We start from the raw sequence: 18,111 nt of genomic DNA on the forward strand, positions 1-18,111 counted from the left end.
TGAAATCATAACACTGTACCCAACTCAACACTCTTACAAGAGGTCATAAGGTCAAATTGGAATTGAAAGAATCAATAATATTACTTTTAGTGTTTCTATTTAGTGTTTACTTGACTTTTGTGACGTTTTATTTCACATTTTTTTAAAGCGATTTTTAACAGTTTAACATGATGATATAACAACATTTCATCACCAGACATTAACATCACATCTATATTAACACTCACTATAGGATACTACAGTTGTTTTATTCTTTCAATCCATGCAATGAATGTCGCAGAAGGATGAAAATAACAAGGACCATCCTAAACTTTCCATCTCCTGAAACAACTTCTGTCATCGCTCGCGCACTTTATTGTAATTCTGTGTTTACTTTAGTGTAACACCAGCCGAGGCAACAGCGTCACCTGGTGGTGAGTAGATTTTACTACGACTCACCGTCAACGACAGAAGGTTTTTGTCACTGACTTTTATCTATCAGTTATCACATTAATACCTAATGGATTTTACCTTCAAATATTATATATTTAATAACTATACTATACTTACTATACTACAAATATTTTGTAAATAACGGATTTAATTGTCGATATATATACAAGAAAAATGAAGAAAAATACAAGATTTTTTTTTTTTTTATGAAAAATTGCTGTATTTGCTGTGGATAATTTGGAAAAAAAAAACAATTAACAATTAATTAAATCAATAAAGTTCTACCTAACCTAACCTAACCTAAAAAGATGCCAGAAGGCCCAAAATAATCCTGTATCAACCCTCTCAGACTTTGCATCTTTGAGGTCATTTTTTTGACTATAGAAACCAATCGCCATCTATGATGTCAACGTTTACTTTCTTGTAGTTATTCAGTTTAAACTGAATTTAATTTTCTATAGCAGCCAGCAAAAGTTCTCTAAGAAAAAAATAGAAAAGTAAAATGTGTAGAAACATTAGTGACCGATTTAAAGAGTTTACAACTCACAAATTAAATACATTTAATTTACCTGAATGTTGTGATGTTACTCATGCAAAGGGTGTTTTGTCTGTCATTTTAACTCGCCGTGTTTGCTGAGGTCAGGCCAAATATGTAGGATTTTCAGCTGTATTCACTAAAAATTAGCTGCTTTTTTTTTCGATGCATAGCTATCATTTCCTATAAGAATGGATTTCACGCCGCACCCATGTGGACATTAGCTGCCAAAATTGAAGTCACTCTTGAAGCACGTCCAACACTTCCAGCTCGTCGTTAAAGAGATCTCTGAACAAATCTGATACTCGGGGGCTCATGTGACTGGACGGACGGTCGTGGCATTTCATCGGTAAAACCTTGGCCGACAGGTGGTCTGTCATGTGATCAACAAAATAACCTTTTTGAATCTGCAGGCACCTAAAACATGACATATCTGCAAGGGGTGCTCTCGGACAGGGACACTCGGCAGGTGATGACATGCAGTTGGGGGGGGCAGGTGGGGGTCAGACATGCACTGGAAGAGACAGGAACAGGTGGCAAGTCAGAGGTATGCTGGAGTTCTTCAGGGGTATTTATAACGCGTGTGTGTCTGCGAGAGCAGGGGCAATCTCCCCAGAAAATGCTGAAAATAGTCGTGGGAACGTGTGTGCGGGAATCACAACAAACACGGACTTAAAAAATAAAAGTATGACAGAGTTCTCGTCCCTCCACCCATTCATCGGGGAGCATGGTATCATTGTTTGGCAGAGACGCGCTCACACATAATTGCTGTGTGAAACTTGAATCCACATGTGATCATGTTTTTGTTTCATTTAGGGAGAACGCTGTCTGCTTAAACCCGCTAAATCCCATAATGGTCGTCACTCTGGGAAGAGCACAGTCCGAATAACTACGGAGCTCTGATGATGTGCGACACGCAACATGCCTCGGTGTGATTTACCGTGACACACGAGAACACACATTCTGCCGTGGAGCCTTCCTTGTTGAACCTTTTTTTAAATGTATTTTGGTCTTCATAAACCCCTCTGGAGGCTGACATAGGGGATGTTCCTAAAGCCATACGTGTTCCTAAATAGCGTCAGACGGACGCTCGGAGCTGGCGGTAACTGACACTACTTCCTCTTGACCCTTGACCCTTGTGAGGATATGATCGATTGTGATCCACGAGGGCATCTTCCATTACAGTGTCGGACAGTCTATTACGGGAATGCCTTTTTGCTTTAAGGGAATTAAACATGCAACCTTTTTAGAGAGTAAAGAAACTGACCTCGGCGAGCTGCAGGATTTCAGGGAGAACCTCAGGCTCGTTCCTCATCAGAACCTCGGCTCCGTGGTCCGTAATCCGTCTACTGTGAACGCAGCCCATGATGAAATCCCTTTCCCTGTCGGTTATGATCCTCCGGGCGCTCCCCTCAGTGCTCCATTCTCCGGAGAGCCTCCCTGGCGTCCTCTCAGGGGCCACTCCTTCGTGCTCCCCAGCTACTCCTCACACCTCCTCGTTGACACGCTTCTAAATGCCCCGCGGATGACTTTTCCACATTCAACCTCTCGTCTTACAAACTTCCGTCTCCCCTCCAAGAAGTGTCAGGTCCTTCAACCGCCCCTCTTATCTTACCACTCGCCGTCCCCCCCCTTCAAAACATGAACCCACTCTTTTCCAAACTTGCCAATTCCTTCTCTTCTCAACTTCTCCAGAGCCCTCAGATGTCTCTCTCTTTCTCCCTCCTGCTGCACACTCTCTCAGTCTTCTTCTCTCACTCCATCAGACTGCCCTCAGCATGGGGGGAAAAAGGGGGCAGCTGTTTTGGCTTGTTGATCTCAGACCCTTCCCCTTTGCTTTTGGCCTGACTTCAGCCTCGACTCCCTCTCCTCTTCCTGGAGGGGAAGTGATTAGACACAACTTCTTTCAATCACGTCATGCACTCGAGAGAGCGTTACAGATTCCACTTCCTCCTCTCATCCAGAAGAGATACTTTACGAGAGTGAAGATAAAGGATGTTTGAATGACACTTGTAAGCCCTGGAGATTAATTTGTCGGTTTGTTAAAGATCTATTTCTTAAATATTAATATAATCAAATAGTGTTGTGTTTGCAGTGGTCAGTACCAAAAGGAATATAACATATTGAGTCATATTTGTGAGCAGGAGAGAAAGTTGTTGTGAGAAATATAACAAGACCAATAAGTAAGTAAGTAAGTCATTTTTGTATAGCACTTTTCCAGACCAGGGTCACAAAGCGCTTAAACAATCAAAACAATATTCAATAAAGTATATATTTTAAAGATCAAGATAAAACTGATAACACAACAGGAGTTCCAGAAAATCAAGGAAAAGCCTGAACAAATAAAAATGTCTTAAGATGTTTCTTGAAGGAGTCAGTAGATCCATCAAGCGCAAAGAGAGAAGAAGATTGTTCCAAAGCTTAGGAGCAACAGCCTGAGGAAGTTATTTCTTATTTGACTTTTTATTTGTGAAAAAACGCTTTCAGTCAGTTAACTTTTAGTTTATTCAGTCGTAGATATGATTTGATAAATCTGTGGCAGATTAAATATATAAAAAATATGAATAATCCATTCATATGAAAGCTATATTTTTATTAATAGATATTATTATCATTTTTTCTCTCATTTTGAAATATAATCCTCATCCAGGACTAAAGTGAAACGTAGCTTTTATTTAAATTGAACTGTCACGACAGTCTTGTAAATTCTATCAATAAAGTAAAATCTTATAAATAAAGATCAATAAAGTTCTACCTAACCTAACATAACCTAAATTGCATAAAAAATGCAACCCACTTTTCAAAAATATTTATGTAAAGCTTGCAGCATCATTCCACTAAACTCTTACTTATGGGTTTACAAGAAAGGTTAGAAAGGCGGGACAAATGGCAGTTGAGTTTGATTGACGTGTCACAGAACGTGTAAGTGATTGGCTGCAATTGAGGTGTGACAGGGATTAGAAGCATTTTGATCAAATGTTTTTGAGGATAATAATGTCTTCCCAAACTGAGGTCGGCTTCTCTTATACATTTTTTATTATTATACGAAGGGCATTTGACACAATACCGTACATGCTCGTTTTGTGAGACAATTGAAAGAAGCTGGACAAGCCTGCTGTATATGCTTTGTGGTAGTGATGGGTTGATGAGGCCTCATGATACAGAATACGCTGTATCATGAAACAGCTTCTTCATTTTTCAAGGCCACTGGATGTCACTCTTTGATTTAAAATCTTCGGCTCTGATCTAATTCAATCAAACCTGGCATTAATTTTAACTGAGAGTGCCATCTAGTGGTCTTTAAAACTGTATCCTGATACAGCATCAGCTGCCTCACGAAACATCATCAACCCATCACTAGTTTGTAGTATTCTCTGAGTACTTGACTCAGGTGTTGCAGAATTGAAAGACCACACGACTTTGGACGAATTCTTAACTGATTTCAATTATTTTTAAACCAAAATGGGTCCAAACATCAGATTTAAAAGCTGCTGGTTTAAACTGTATCCTCTCGTCCTCAGTCATTGTGAGTTTTGTTCCTTTACCTGCAGAGGCTGTAATGACCGCTGCCATTTGTGGCCGTTTGTTTAATTGCGACACAAAAATGAATGCTGATAATAAACACATTTTTTAATTGAAATACAGTTTATAGAAATAAAAACAATAAAATAACTATGATCAAAATAAAATGTAACTTGAATGCAAAGAAAAAAAACAAAAAAAAAACACTGTTAAATAATGACAAATGATAAACAATAAATATAAATAAATAAATAAACAAAAAAGCGTGTGTATCCATATTTGTTCCCACCCCTATTCTCTTGTCTATATAGTTCTTTAATGTAATTTCAAATTGAATTATTATATGAATAAACTACAACTTTTCTTACACCATATTCTGGTTAAATCATCTTGCCGTTTCATGTTGTTTGGTTTTGCTTGACGGTCCCTCAAAATGGTCCGTGTTTATAATGTACCGCAATTGCTCACCCCTTCTCTAGCATCATCCTTATAAATGTTCCTCCTTAAGAGAGAATATAGTTCAGCTGATACTAAACTTTGACATGTCTCCATGACCCCGCGCCCCATCTTCCAACTGCAAACATTGCACTGTACTTTCACTCATGAACATTAATGTCTTGTTTATTTCCCGGACCTTCTCAAGCGACAATGTCCGGCTCTGTGCTTCCATCGCCGCATTCCTGTCTCTCACACTCGCACCACTGTGCCCCGGAGATTTTGGGCCTAAAGCAGGGAAGAAAAATCCAACAATACCGTCTTTTATAAAAGCGTGTTCATGTGGAGGAGTTAAGCGAAAATTGAGCAAGAGTGAATCCTTTTTTATGTATCAAGACTCAAGTGGGACTTGAGGGACTTCCTGTCCTCGTGGACTTTCAACAGATTGACAGACAGCAAAACCTGCAGAATCGAGAGGAGAGAGACCCTCCTGTGTGGACCAGCTGCTGAGGCCACGTGGGACGGGGGCTGGTGGAGTCCGGACATGAGACGACGATGCTACTAACACTAATAACTTGGAGGACGTGGATCTCCAAACTTGCGTTTCTTTTTAATGAGATATACAAACTCTCATCTTCATTTTATTGACAACAAATTGAACTGTGGGTTTTTCTGAATATCATATATAATTGATATCGATTTACATCATCGGTCCAGGTTTCAAGGTTTTTTTCTCTCTTTAAATTCATATTCAATGAACCTTTAAAAACAAATGATGTCAGCCGGATTTAAGGTACAATATTCTGTTATGTTCAACACAAGTTGACGCTCTGTGAGAGTTTCTCACGCCTTCCTGTGGGTGATCATGCTCAGCAGGATCTGACCCAGCTGCCACCGAGTGCCTCGTCCTCAGAGGGGGGTCTGACTCATGAGACCCTGCTGAGGGGGTCCTGTCTCCAGACCACACCAGCAGATGAGTCCAGGTAGGGTCATATTATTTTGTTGTTGTTGTTGTTGTTGCATGAGAGCCAGGTGAAGAACATGAAGCACTGACGGCTGTGGAACTATACAATTATATTTAGTAATGTTACATGTTTGAAGAAACAAGTTTTAAAGATTGTACATGTCTAAAAAAATCATATATTCTGTTGCTTTAAATTGTGTCCTTGATGTATTTTTTTAGTGTAGGTTTATGATCGTCTCACAGTTTTAAATACACGCTTTAACACTTACGAGTTGTAAGTAAGTAAGTAAGTATTTTTTATTTGTATAGCGCTATTCCAGACCAGGGTCACAAAGCGCTTAAACAATCAAAACAATATTCAATAAAGTATATACTTTAAAGGTCAAAATAAAACTGATAACATAACAGGAGTTCCAGAAAATCAAGGAAAAGCCTGAACAAAGTGTTCCTTAAAGGCAACTTGTGTAAAAACCCAACTCTCCTGACTCACTGACGTGTTTCAAATGTTGAAGTCTTCCTCTCCAAGATGAACTTTTTACTATAGAAAGCCCCTCCCCCTCCCCCCCGTCTTAAATCTCAGCGAACGACTGGTTACGAGAGCAGAGCCTGAAATCGCTTGAAGGTGGAGATAGTGAAAAAGATTGAATCTCCAGAAAACCCAAGTGTTTTCAGTGGGAGGGGCGTAATCACATATTCTAATGTAAATTTGTGTACAAACAGACACATACTGATGATACAATAGAGTCCAACATCTATTTAAGACACACTTAAATCAACACATTAGGTGCCCTTAAAGTGACATCATTCAATCCCCTGCAGGAGCCCAAACATTCACACAAATGTGATGTTTTTTGGTGGTTGGGCATCTTAGATTTCGTCACGCTTCACTACTAAATGGCGGAGTTTATATTGACAATGTCACAACATAGTCTTACACTTTTGTGTCTTTATCATGTAAACCAGGTCTTGACGCACAACAGCTACACTAGTCTGGTGATCAAACGAATTACAGTAACAGGAAGAAGGGACTTTTTTTTAAAGCTGGTTTACCTTCTTTCTGAGGTGAAACAACACCTGTTGTGTTATCAGTTTTATCTTGCCCTTTAAAGTATATACTTTATTGAATATTGTTTTGATTGTTTAAGCGCTTTGTGGCCCTGGTCTGGAAAAGCGCTATACAAATAAAAATTACTTACTTACTTGACGAGGGATTAAAGAGTAAATGGCAATGACGATTATTAACCACTAGATGTCGCCACAGCCGAAAGATGTTAAACCCTGGTTTCAAAAATAAAATTATATTAACTTTTGGTCCCGTTAGCTTTTTGCGAGGTTTTGTGTGTTTATCTTCCACGTTCATGAACTGACTGAACTCTCTCCATTATTTCTGGAGATCGACAAACAGTTTAATGCGAACCACTCATGAAATAAATATTATTTCCTACAGATGTTGACGGTTTTTTTCCACCACTCCAGTGTTGATCTTCTGTGCGCAGGGAGGCCGCACTGCAGCAGGTCAGAGGTCACACCGTCACCTTTTTTTCCACACGAAGAGAAATAACGCAAAGCAAGTTCTCCATGAAGTTACAATAGGAACTTCAGGGCTTTAAAGGTTAATGCGGACGTTGAAAAACACGTTTAAAGCATTAAAAACAATTCCGGTTAAAACGTGTTCGCATTTTTTTTGGGGTCATATTTTAAGTGATTTAATGCATAAGTATACATTTGTTTAAGAGAATCGATCGACTGTAAAGTCAAGAGCATATTTACTGCAATACACGAAATGGGCGCGGTTTTTCCGACCAATCAAAATCGAGCCCGCAGACAGGAGTGGATTTCCAAGATGGCTGCGAACACGATTGTGTAGCAAATCGGGTAACGTTTGATAAAACCATGTTCTAATTGAATAGACTACGATGAAATATGCAACACAGGCTATGTGCCAATGTTTGTGCAAAAAATAAAATAAATTATATAGCAAAAACAATATGATGCATTGCCCTTTTACATCAGGGGACTACAGTTGAAAAGTAGCCTTTTTGATAATTCTGGCTTTTTTTTTTAAAACCACTGTCCCCTTTTAAATGACTAATTTTAATGATAGCTTTTCCACTAATGTCAAGTAAATACAAGCTAATAGGAAATAATAAAGCAATTTTACTTAATCAGGATGACTTGAGGAATACTTTAGACGGCTAGAAATGAGACCATATGAGCTTTTAATCGAGATCATTCAGAGGGTGTAGAAATAGACATCTGTACAATGTTTGGGGAAAGAACAATGGCACTTGACTGCCTCGGACAACTTTCTGTCCGACATTCACCGCTGAAACACCGCTTCTTCAATTACAACAGAACAATGAGCTCAAGATCAAACACGTGGTAGAATGCAGCGATACTAGGTTGTTTTTTTTTTAACTGGACGTTAGTTTCAGAATCATGACCATTAGCGCTGGAAGACAAGATTCATGGCTAGTTTTTCAATCAAGAAATTTAATAAAAGAGATTTAGTGATTCTTAATAAAACCCCAATAATGGATATTTTGTTCTTTTTTAATAAATGAAAAATATTTATACAAATTAAAAAAAAATGTTTTAGTCGGCTACATGACCCTTCCTTAGCAGGGATCCACAAATATACAAATGTGATTAATCCCCACTTTTCATTTATTTGATACAATTAATTCATCACGTTACCATGACTCCATTATCCATTTAAAACAAGTCCAGTATGCCACTATTGTTTAGAACCTGAAAGTCCTTGGGGGGGTGACACAGGGAAGGGTGGGAGGCTTGAAAGTGTAGCTTAGGGTTGAATAAGGGAGAGAAATGATGTTCCCCCTGGAGCCTCTTCCTTGAAAGAAGATATTTTTTATAAGCTATGCGACGTTTGTTGCGTTGGTAATTCGTCCCTCTTCATGCCATTGTTTATTCAACATCAGCGGTCTCATCTGCGTCCCCTCCGTCCATTAGCAAGGCAGCGTACTTACTGGCTGAGCTGAACTTCTGAAAAAGACAGGAAGAGGGAGGGAAGTTAAACACTACGTAGATCACTGCCTCACTTCTTGTGTTCTTAAAAAAAGGGCCACAGAATGTAAATCTGTACGTGCCTAAACAATGGGGAGGTGGACAAGAAAAATGTTTGCATCTTCCATTTACTAAACAACATCACAGGAAGCACAACATTGAGGAAAAGGTTCTTGTTCACTATAACTAATCACTAAATTCTGACCGTCTACGTCTCACCTGCCTGATGAGAACAATCTTTTTTTATTTATAGGGAGTCAAGTAAACGCTACACATATATACACACACACCTATATACATTGAACATCAGAAACGTTTACTCAGAGTACCATATTTTAAAGAGTACCATATGACGCTGATAGACAGACTTGTATGGCTCAATCTGGACCAGCCGTGGACATTGAAGGACAAAAAAACAAAACATAAAAGTACCGTTAATATATCGTTGACTTTACAGGTTGATCTTTAGCTCAGTTATTAATGTCTGGTATCAGAATTTACCATTTTTGGTCAAGTTGAATAATGATTCATAAATGATTTCATTAGCTGTTAAAAAGTAACCCAATTGAATTGAAGAGTTCACAGAAATCTAAAATGTTTGATGCCAAAGAGACAAGCAAATGGAGTTTTAAGGGGGAAAAAAACTTCTCAAAACAAACTGGAGCTTTTACATCCACCAACATATGTTTTACCCAACTAAACGCAGAACTGTATTGAATAACATTTAAAAAAAATGTTTTGGTTGAAAATGGCTTGCAGGAGTCAATTAACGGTGCCAGAGTTCCACACCCCAATTAAGGTCCGGCATTTGTTAAATATAAAGCGTCAGTGGCAGCCAGCCCATGGGCAAACACAGATGAGCATGGAGGTATTAGGCATCCGACATAAGAGTTCACCTTAAATGGTCCACATCAATTGATCTACCAGCCCCTACGGACTTGTCGCCCCGCGTTAGCAAGTTTCAACTGGTTGAAAACTGGCTCAACTCTGGGATTGAACACAGATCACAGTTGTCAAGTAGCAGGAGAAAAATCGATGTACATTCTGTGGGCCTTTTAATGGCAACACAAACCAATATGAGATCAAGGAAAACATATCCAGTTCCGTGCTTCAGGCAGCTTTATCACTTCAATGATTAAAAGGTGAATACTTTGTCACTCTGTTAATTCATGTTTCAATCGTAATGCCCAGTAAAGGACTTACAGGAGTTGGGGTTTCTCCACATTTCTTTGGCTCTGGTGGTGGTCTGGAGTCTCGGTCTCTTCTGATATCCTTTCTACAATCAGAATGAACCCTAAAGTTACATTTTCCTTAGAGGTGGTTCACCATCCAAAATTAAAACAGCTGCAGTCTATGCACTGGGCTAAAAATCACTTATTTGATGCATTTTATACATTTAGCCATTCTGAATCACACAATACTAGTGTACTGCATTATACCTTCAGATTATTTACCTGTAATACTGGACAAGCATTAATGCTACATGGTGCAGCTGTCAAATGAGTGCCACAAATATTTGGGTGCATCCGCCGCTTTCTAAAAATCTGATTTAGAAGAGCAGGACAAAGACGGACCGAACACAAGCGACAAAAGTTTAGAGGTTTTGAGGTCCATGATCCAATTAAATTTAAAGTACTTTCATGCCACTTGAAAAGTGACTCATTAAAAGGAAAATTATAGGCTCATTTTAGAATAGAGGTAGCAGGAAGCACACAGAGGGCGAAACAACCAATTTATTTACAGGAGAATTAATTTGAGAATAGTGTGCTTCGCAGCCACCACCTCTATGCAGTTGTGGTACCATGTAGCAGAAAAGCTGCCAGTCAAGTGTGCATCACCTGATGGTAAGAAAAGTGAGTGCACTGCCTTAAGGCCGCCCCATTAAATTAAATGTTCAGCTCCTGGTCTTTAAGGCTGACCTGTCTGCCTCCTTTCTTCGGTCTTTGTTGGGACCCTCACCTCGGCCCCTCCCTGCAGAAGGGCCTGTAGGACTCCCTCTTGCCCGCGGGGGCCCCCGCTCTCGACGCACACCATCAGCCTTGTTCTCATCTTAAAGGAGAAGCCAGATAGTTGAGTGGACGATGTGTTTTAAACAGCAAACTACACTCAACACTGTAGCATCAGAAGCCACTGGTAAAGGCAGGGGGAGCAAAGGCAGTTAACATCAAGGAAGCGCTTATCAAGTTGCCGACTCAAAAAATGAAACAAAAATCAAGCCCAGCTTGAATCTTAACTATCAAAGTCAGCGCAAGTATTGCAGACGAGCAAAAAAGCATTTTGCAGACAATGATGCCACAGCACATACCAGACAAGTCATCAACCTTGGACAACCTTGAACAGTGAGCCACGCGACTTTTATTATTGATGCCTTGTCCACACGTTGCCAAATCTCTGCTGAAGCCGATACACTTATGTACAATTTGGCCTGTCATCGACACAACAGTCCGCGATTTTGGAAACGGACCAAATTCCAGATTTTGCATTTGAGAGCGGACACAGATAACCAATGTTTAAATAGGCAAACAAACATTCTCTACAATAACCTTTGGATAAACGTCATGTACCATGTACTACTTTATGTCAGGCTGAGGACAGCATTGATACCCAGACAAGTCTGCAACTTTAGTTTGACATTTACTTCTAGTAAGTTTGTTTTCACCAATTTACATCATGCCACAATTGGGGATGGGCCAAGCTAAGGAAGCTTTCTTAGTTCGAGTATGAGAGAATGAGTCTAACTTTTCGCAAATTACTACATTTTTCCGCAATAACTTAACATGTGTGGCATGATTGTTACTATGCTGACGTTAGGGGTTGAGAATTTGTTAAATTTAAGCATTGGACACGTTCGTTTTTTTTTTTTACTTTAAATTGGTCATTGCTATTCTATGCTTGCCATCTTCATATCTTAAATAAAATCACCGTGCCAACATGTTAATCCAAACATATCAAGCGGAAAAGTATACAATTTTCAAGTTAGACATGTGCAATCACCTAGTATTAGGAGTAAGATAATAGCTTTGAAGGACAGGCTCTTTTTACTCGTGGATGGGAGACTAAATCTTTTTTCCCCAGATGTGATCTCAGAGTCGCCATGAGTCAAGCGTTTCGTTTTTGATCAAAATGCCATTCAATGTTTTCCACAAAATCTATGACCAGTCTTACCCTTTCCAGACCCTCTTTCTTCTGTAGAACTTGAGCTGGAAGGAAATAAACAGAAGAGAAAATAAATTTTTAACTATTGAACACTTCATGCTCGTTTGAGATGACACAACTGCCGTTGGTGCTTACCTCAACTTGGGAGGGGTTGATCCACTAGAGTACACTGGAGACAGTCCATCTGCCTCATTTGAGCCTGTGCTGGTTGCACTTCTCCTGGCCCATGCGTTCTCCTTGGGAGGAGGAGCAGGCATCACCAACTTCAACGGCTCCTTAGAGGAGCTGTTGGTTGGTGGTGGTCGAGGGGAAGAAACTGGGGATGAGGGTTCCTCTTCTTTTCCACTAAACTCCTCATTGTCCACAGCGCGATCGGCATCTCGGGACCTTAATGCTAATGAGCAAAATGCATTAAATTCGTTGTCATTAGATTTACCCCCAAAAAAAACATTGTATTGTCTGACTTTGTTGTACAATAATCCAACAGTAAATAACTAATGTCTACAAGCTAAATAAAAAGTATTATTTGAATGCTTGAAAATAGTGTACCCCTACCAGATGAACCTCCTAGGTTCGAAGGCTCATTTATGACGCGTGAACGCTCGGAACGATTTTCTTCATTTCGCCAGCTTGGGTCCCTATAGATACGAAAAAGAACATACCTTTTATAGAAAGTCTTGGTAAATATTTTTGATGGTACTATGAAAAAAAAAAAAATCCTAACCCGTCACGCATCTTCCTGTCGGGTCCTCGACCTTTGTCTTCCTCGATCTGCCTCTGCAACCTCTCCTCCTCCTTCTTCAACCTCTCCTCCACTTCTCTCTCTCTGGCTGCTGTGTCAACAGGTTTAGCAGCTCCAAAGATGGATGCAGACCTGTTGCTGGCAGGTGGTGGTGCCGCAGGAGAATTACCCCCACTGGTCTCATCATCCTTGGGAATGCTACGGGGCTTTAAGTTCAACTTAGGTCTCTGCATAGGACCTAAAATGTGAACAGGAAATTGAGATAGAAACAAGTCAAGGTACAACCTCAGCAATGTTAACAACATTGTGCCATTAAGAGAATGAAAGCTCTTTGAAGATCTCTGCATGGTTGATGCAATGTCATAAGACTATACATAGAGGCCCACAATAAAAAAGTTCATACACATGAAAAACAGAAAGACGGTGTGAACTATTCCCAGTGTTCTCCACCAATCAGCATGATAAATATTCCATCATCTCAAATGAACAAGTTTCTATTCAAGACATTGGTGTTGTTTGAAGTGCATGCAAAACAATAAATTCCCATTTTAAATGTCATTGCTAAGCGCAACAGATCAAGAAGCATCCGGCAGCTATGAATTTGTCCGTTAAAACATAAAGAGGACTACAAAATGTTTAACATCTCAAATACAAAACCAATATCACCACAAATCTCTGGCAAATGATTCAATTGCTTAGAAGTATGCCGCTAGTATCATGTTTACAGGCTGAAGGGGTTTGAACTTGGCCAGTTTCACCAATAAATCCTTTCGACTTGGGCTCCTCACTTCTGACTGGGCAAAATAAAAACCCTGTAAATCTATTCATCTCTTACAAGCCAGAGCTACTTTTGAGAGGAATGCACTTGCTAAATCTTAAAGGGAATCTTTTAGATGACTCCAAAATTATTAAGGCATTATTCACAAAACATGTTTACTCACCTTTATCATCACCACCACGCCTTTCAAACCGGTCATCGCGCTCAGCAAAACGATCCCTATCTCCCCCTCCACCCCCATAGCGATCGCTGCTACCTCGAGGAGGAGCATCATCATAATCACGGCGGAAGCCACTGCCGAAGGCACGACGACTTCCACCACGAGAGTCAAATCCTAAACAAAAGGGGAAGGTGCATTAGAATTTATTTTTCCTAATGACTCAAGGACTATTCAAAAACATTGAAACATCTACTCACCCCCTCTATCGAAGTCTCTGCGGTCTCGGTCATCATAACGATCACGGAATCGGTCTCCTCCTCCACCTCCTCCTCCAAAGCGATCATTGTCTCGTCGAGGTCCATCTCTAAAGCGATCCGACTCTCCGAAGCGGTCTCGTGATCCTGCAGGATTTAAAAAAAAAAGTTGAACTAGATAAGAAATGTTATAGTGACAAATCTAAAATACATTTAGTTTAGTTTAATAATTTGATAGGGATCGCCTTCATATTTCACGCCGACATTAATGGTCACATGACCTGATCTAGAGCCGAGAAAAAGATAGTGAATTACAATTAAACATTTCTTATCTAAATAAAAACACTGTTGTCATTATGCAAAAAAGCTTAAACCCTGTTAAAGTGCAAAAGCTCAAAATAATGAGTATAATGGGAAGAGCAATAGCTTTTAATGATAGACGTTGACCGAAAGGCAACATTTGTAAAAATGTATGATTTACACACATTTCAGGCAACAGACTTATATATATATTATACTTATAATATTATACTTATAATATTTTCATTTTAAGATTATTTAGTTGCTTTAACTGAAGTTTTAGCAGTGACTCTCCATGACAAATGTAGCTGGTTTTAATGGAAAAGACTGAAACATCTTTAAACATGTTGACCACAGATTTGATTAAAATTGGGCAAACAGTCCAAAAACTTACAACTCAATATAAGATGTAGGGCTTAAGTGCACAAATCAGCCTTTTATGGAAGATTAGCAAGCAGAAACCCATAGGAAACAAATGAGCCATCATTGCTGTCATTACTATTAAATACGAGGAAAATATGGCTGAAGTCAGAGTAGAGTTGATTAAGTGGCAATGGGCTTAATTAAACCAGTAAGTAAGTTACCAAAATGCATCAAAACATACGTTCTCCGAAGGCATCATCTCTTTTTGGTGGACCATCATCGTCTGCACTTGGCCGTGCTCTCCAGTCACTGTCTGTCTTGTCTGGACCCATGTTCTCCATTCGGCCACCTCTGTCTCGGCCACCCATAGGTCCATTATCCCTCTCTAGTAAAGGATAATGAGCATTTTTTTTATTAGTCAACAAGAAGCTTTATAATCATGTTGCAATACAAAATACTTCAAACAGCTCATGCGAGTTGAAGGAACTGACTACATTGTTTTTTATTTACCTTTATCGTTGGACTGGTCAGCAATGTCAACACGGATCCTTCTGTTACCAAGGTTCTATTTATAGAGTGGAGATAAGTGCAAACTGAGTAAAAGTCTTTATCTACGGGAAATAATTGCATCTACTCACCTCGTCGCTGAGGCTCAACGCACTCAGGAAGGATTCAACATCATCAAATTCTGCATATCCAAAGCCCTTCAGCCTCTCTGGGTTATTGGGCTCGCGAGGCAGGCGCACAGCACTGATCTGAAAATGACACATTTAATAGTTTAGTAAATAGTTTAGGGTTCAAAGCCAACATGAAACAAGGAATCAAAATAATCCTCCCTGGCCAAAACTGCCTGAAAAACTAGCTGAACAAGAAAGCCAAGTAGTTGTAGATGTTACAAAGTTCCAACCCAAACAAGTTTATAAAACAAGTTTCGAGTTGTCAGTTTCAGATGTTAACGAACAAAATAGGGTTCATTCAGTGATAGCTTCAATCAAATTCCTTTTGTATGAACAATATAACAAATTGTAGCGTGCAACATGCAATTTGGGTAAACTGGTCACACTTACCGCCAAGCCATGAAAGAAGTCTTTGATGGATTCCTCTGAGACATCATACGGGAGGTTGCCCAGAAATGCTGTGTATGGTGGGCTGCGGGGCAGCTTGGATCTGTCAATATTAGGCTCTCGGGCTGAACGGGGAGCTGTGGGCAGGATGGATCTGTCGATGGCTGGTGCTCGAAAGTTATCCTCTTCTGTGTGCCAGCTAGTGGACACTGCCAAGGGACATACAAATTAATAAGACTGGAAATGTTGAAAAACATACTCTTACCATATTTGAAATTCATTGTAAATACAAAATTTCCTTTTAGTAATTAATTTATAATGCCTTATAAAAAAAATGGTAAAATAACAATAAATAAAACATTCATTTGGTCATTAACCCATCACTTACCATCTCCATCCAGATCATCCGTCTCATCAGCCCAGCTTGAAGAAGTCTTTGTCGGGTAGCTTGGAGCAGGGTTATTGCCACTACTGTCCTCAGCCAGGAAATCAGTCAGAGTGAGGGTCTTACCCTTCTTATTCTTCTTCTTAGCTACAATGAAAAAGTGTAATGTTAATACATGGAGCAGAAACAGAAACTTGAAATTTTTGCAGCCACATTCTGTGGACGATGACCAACCAATAAAGTAAAGTAATTGAGTCGTTTGTCATGATAAATAGGGTGGGTCCATACTAGAGGCAAAAATACCCAATACGTTTATAAACAAACCAAGTACCTGAACACTTACTGCGAGACACTGGGGGGGGGGGGGCATAAACTATAGACTTATTTAATATTTTTGGAACAGTTTCTCATGTCTGGGTTTCAATTCAAGAGGGATAACATGGACGAGCAGTATATGGATGTCTTTTTGGTCGAATAAAGGTCAGCCCTGTACGCAACTATCATAAGAACATGCACCCTAAAAATAGTCAAAAATGACTGCCGAAATTCTACAACCCCTTAGTAGACATGATGGTCAGTAGAAAACGAGTCAAATTTGTTTTTGGATGAACTATCATTTTTTTCCCCCCAACAATCTGCAATTGCAGTGGTGCAGTTCCCTAGTTCCCTGCAGAGTTATCCATCAACACGAGTCAGGTGTTGGTACTACTGCGATGTGGACACCGCTAAAATATAGCTTAATGCTTAAATGTAAACATTTTTTTAAAAGGACATTTGGAGAGCATCACCTTTCCCCCCCAGAACACATGGCGTAGAACAACTGCGTCTCTAAAATGGTAATATGTGAAGGTGGGGTGGATCCAAACACACAATCGATCTAAGGCTCTTATAACAATAAATGTGCCGTGGATCAGATGCATTCGTTTGGCGCAAAACATACAAATACTTGCTGCAAAAACAAAAAAAACACTAAACACGTTCCACGTTAAATCCCTTGTTTGTCCTCATGCTAATGTAGCTTACTCAGCACAGAAGTGCTGACGAGATGCACCGCTGTTAGCTACAGCTAGCTCAGGGCCTAGCTCGCCCGTCAGCACCCGGTCTAAGTGCGCCATCTTCGTCATTTCCTTTTTCCCCGCAACACCAGCGAGAAGAACTAACTATGTAGTGAAACTTTAAATACGTTTCGGGCGCTACCAATACAGCGTTAAATAAGATTATTTTAGGTCTAGAAACAAGATGCCACGGAGTTCCACTGTACACGTGGGGAGGGTCCCCGGGAATGTTCGGCCCCGAAAACCTCCGGCGCTCTTTTAGCCTCGGTTTAGCACAACACTTCGTCCAACTCACCCCCGCGAATAACTCTTCACACACTACTCCATTTTAACAACACGTTTATTAACATCCCCAATATGAAAGTCTAGTTAGCTTCAGAAGAATATAAGCTAGGCTGAGCTGGTTGGCTCGTCCATTCGAAGCGACTAAAACATACATCAACAAGGCCCTAAACCGCCGCGTTAAAAGGAGACATCGACCCGAGTTCATCGGACAACGTGTGCCACGGTCGGTAATTCGACCGCAAATGCATTATAACGTAATAAGCATTGAAAATAAACACCCAACCGATCGCATTCATAAACCTCACCTGACGCCGCCATGTTGGAGAACGAGTTCGTAGTAGTTCCCGGATGAAGGCGTCAGAGGTTTATTATCGGGGGCGCGCATCAAAGTGGACGAGCGCGAGTCTCCTCCCTTGTTTACTGGCCAATAACAATAATAAATAATAACGGTAAAGCTTGACAAGACAAACAAAATGTGTCCCTTTTATAAGGTTGATGTCACTCGTGAATAAAGTAAATAAAATGTAAATATTAAAATACTTACACATACATATATCTGGGTATGTTTGGAAGCCGATTGTCTCTTTAAAAAGTTTATTCTGTTTGATTAAGTGTTTGAATTGAGTCACTTTGGTTGGCGCATCCTTTTTGTAA

General features: G+C 39.8%; 2 protein-coding genes across 8 annotated transcripts in view; both read right to left on the minus strand.

The window, feature by feature from the left end:
- The window catches only part of LOC148070517 (tensin-2-like), a 30,828-nt gene extending 28,204 nt beyond the window's left edge, over positions 1 to 2,624 (minus strand). For all 4 annotated transcript variants that reach the window (XM_087800472.1, XM_087800474.1, XM_087800473.1 and 1 more), the window contains exon 1: positions 2,235 to 2,624. In XM_087800472.1, the coding sequence (XP_087656598.1) occupies positions 2,235 to 2,333 (99 nt within the window). In that variant the 5' untranslated portion in view covers positions 2,334 to 2,624. The remainder of the gene's footprint in view (positions 1 to 2,234) is intronic.
- Positions 2,625 to 8,090: 5,466 nt separating this feature from the next.
- eif4ba (eukaryotic translation initiation factor 4Ba) lies at positions 8,091 to 17,883 on the minus strand. Of its 4 annotated transcripts, none has more exons than XM_087800560.1 (15): positions 17,763 to 17,883; positions 16,121 to 16,264; positions 15,736 to 15,941; positions 15,307 to 15,423; positions 15,179 to 15,233; positions 14,910 to 15,053; positions 14,009 to 14,152; positions 13,755 to 13,925; positions 12,796 to 13,051; positions 12,627 to 12,709; positions 12,207 to 12,465; positions 12,081 to 12,115; positions 10,835 to 10,964; positions 10,119 to 10,191; positions 8,091 to 8,894 (listed from the first exon to the last, which is right to left on the minus strand). In XM_087800560.1, the coding sequence occupies exons 1-15, from the start codon at positions 17,773 to 17,775 to the stop codon at positions 8,817 to 8,819; spliced, it is 1,908 nt and encodes a 635-aa protein (XP_087656686.1). In that variant the 5' UTR covers positions 17,776 to 17,883; the 3' UTR covers positions 8,091 to 8,816. The 4 variants fall into 4 exon arrangements, with proteins under 4 accessions (XP_087656686.1, XP_087656685.1, XP_087656687.1 ...); XM_087800559.1 differs by having other exon boundaries at positions 12,621 to 12,709; XM_087800561.1 differs by lacking the exon at positions 10,119 to 10,191 and having other exon boundaries at positions 12,621 to 12,709.
- Between the last annotated feature and the right edge of the window lie 228 nt (positions 17,884 to 18,111).

Source organism: Callionymus lyra, chromosome 10 (genome assembly GCF_982586985.1).
Source record: "Callionymus lyra chromosome 10, fCalLyr1.hap1.1, whole genome shotgun sequence".
Classification (NCBI taxonomy): Eukaryota; Metazoa; Chordata; class Actinopteri; order Syngnathiformes; family Callionymidae; genus Callionymus; species Callionymus lyra.

What these genes read in the sequence shown, in the direction of transcription:
- eif4ba (XM_087800559.1), bottom strand. An exon ending in CGTTGAGCCTCAGCGACGAG is followed by an intron (nt 15,234 to 15,306) that starts GTGAGTAGATGC and finishes CTCTATAAATAG; the next exon opens with AACCTTGGTAACAGAAGGAT. An exon ending in CGAAGAAAGGAGGCAGACAG is followed by an intron (nt 10,192 to 10,834) that starts GTCAGCCTTAAA and finishes TTCTGATTGTAG; the next exon opens with AAAGGATATCAGAAGAGACC.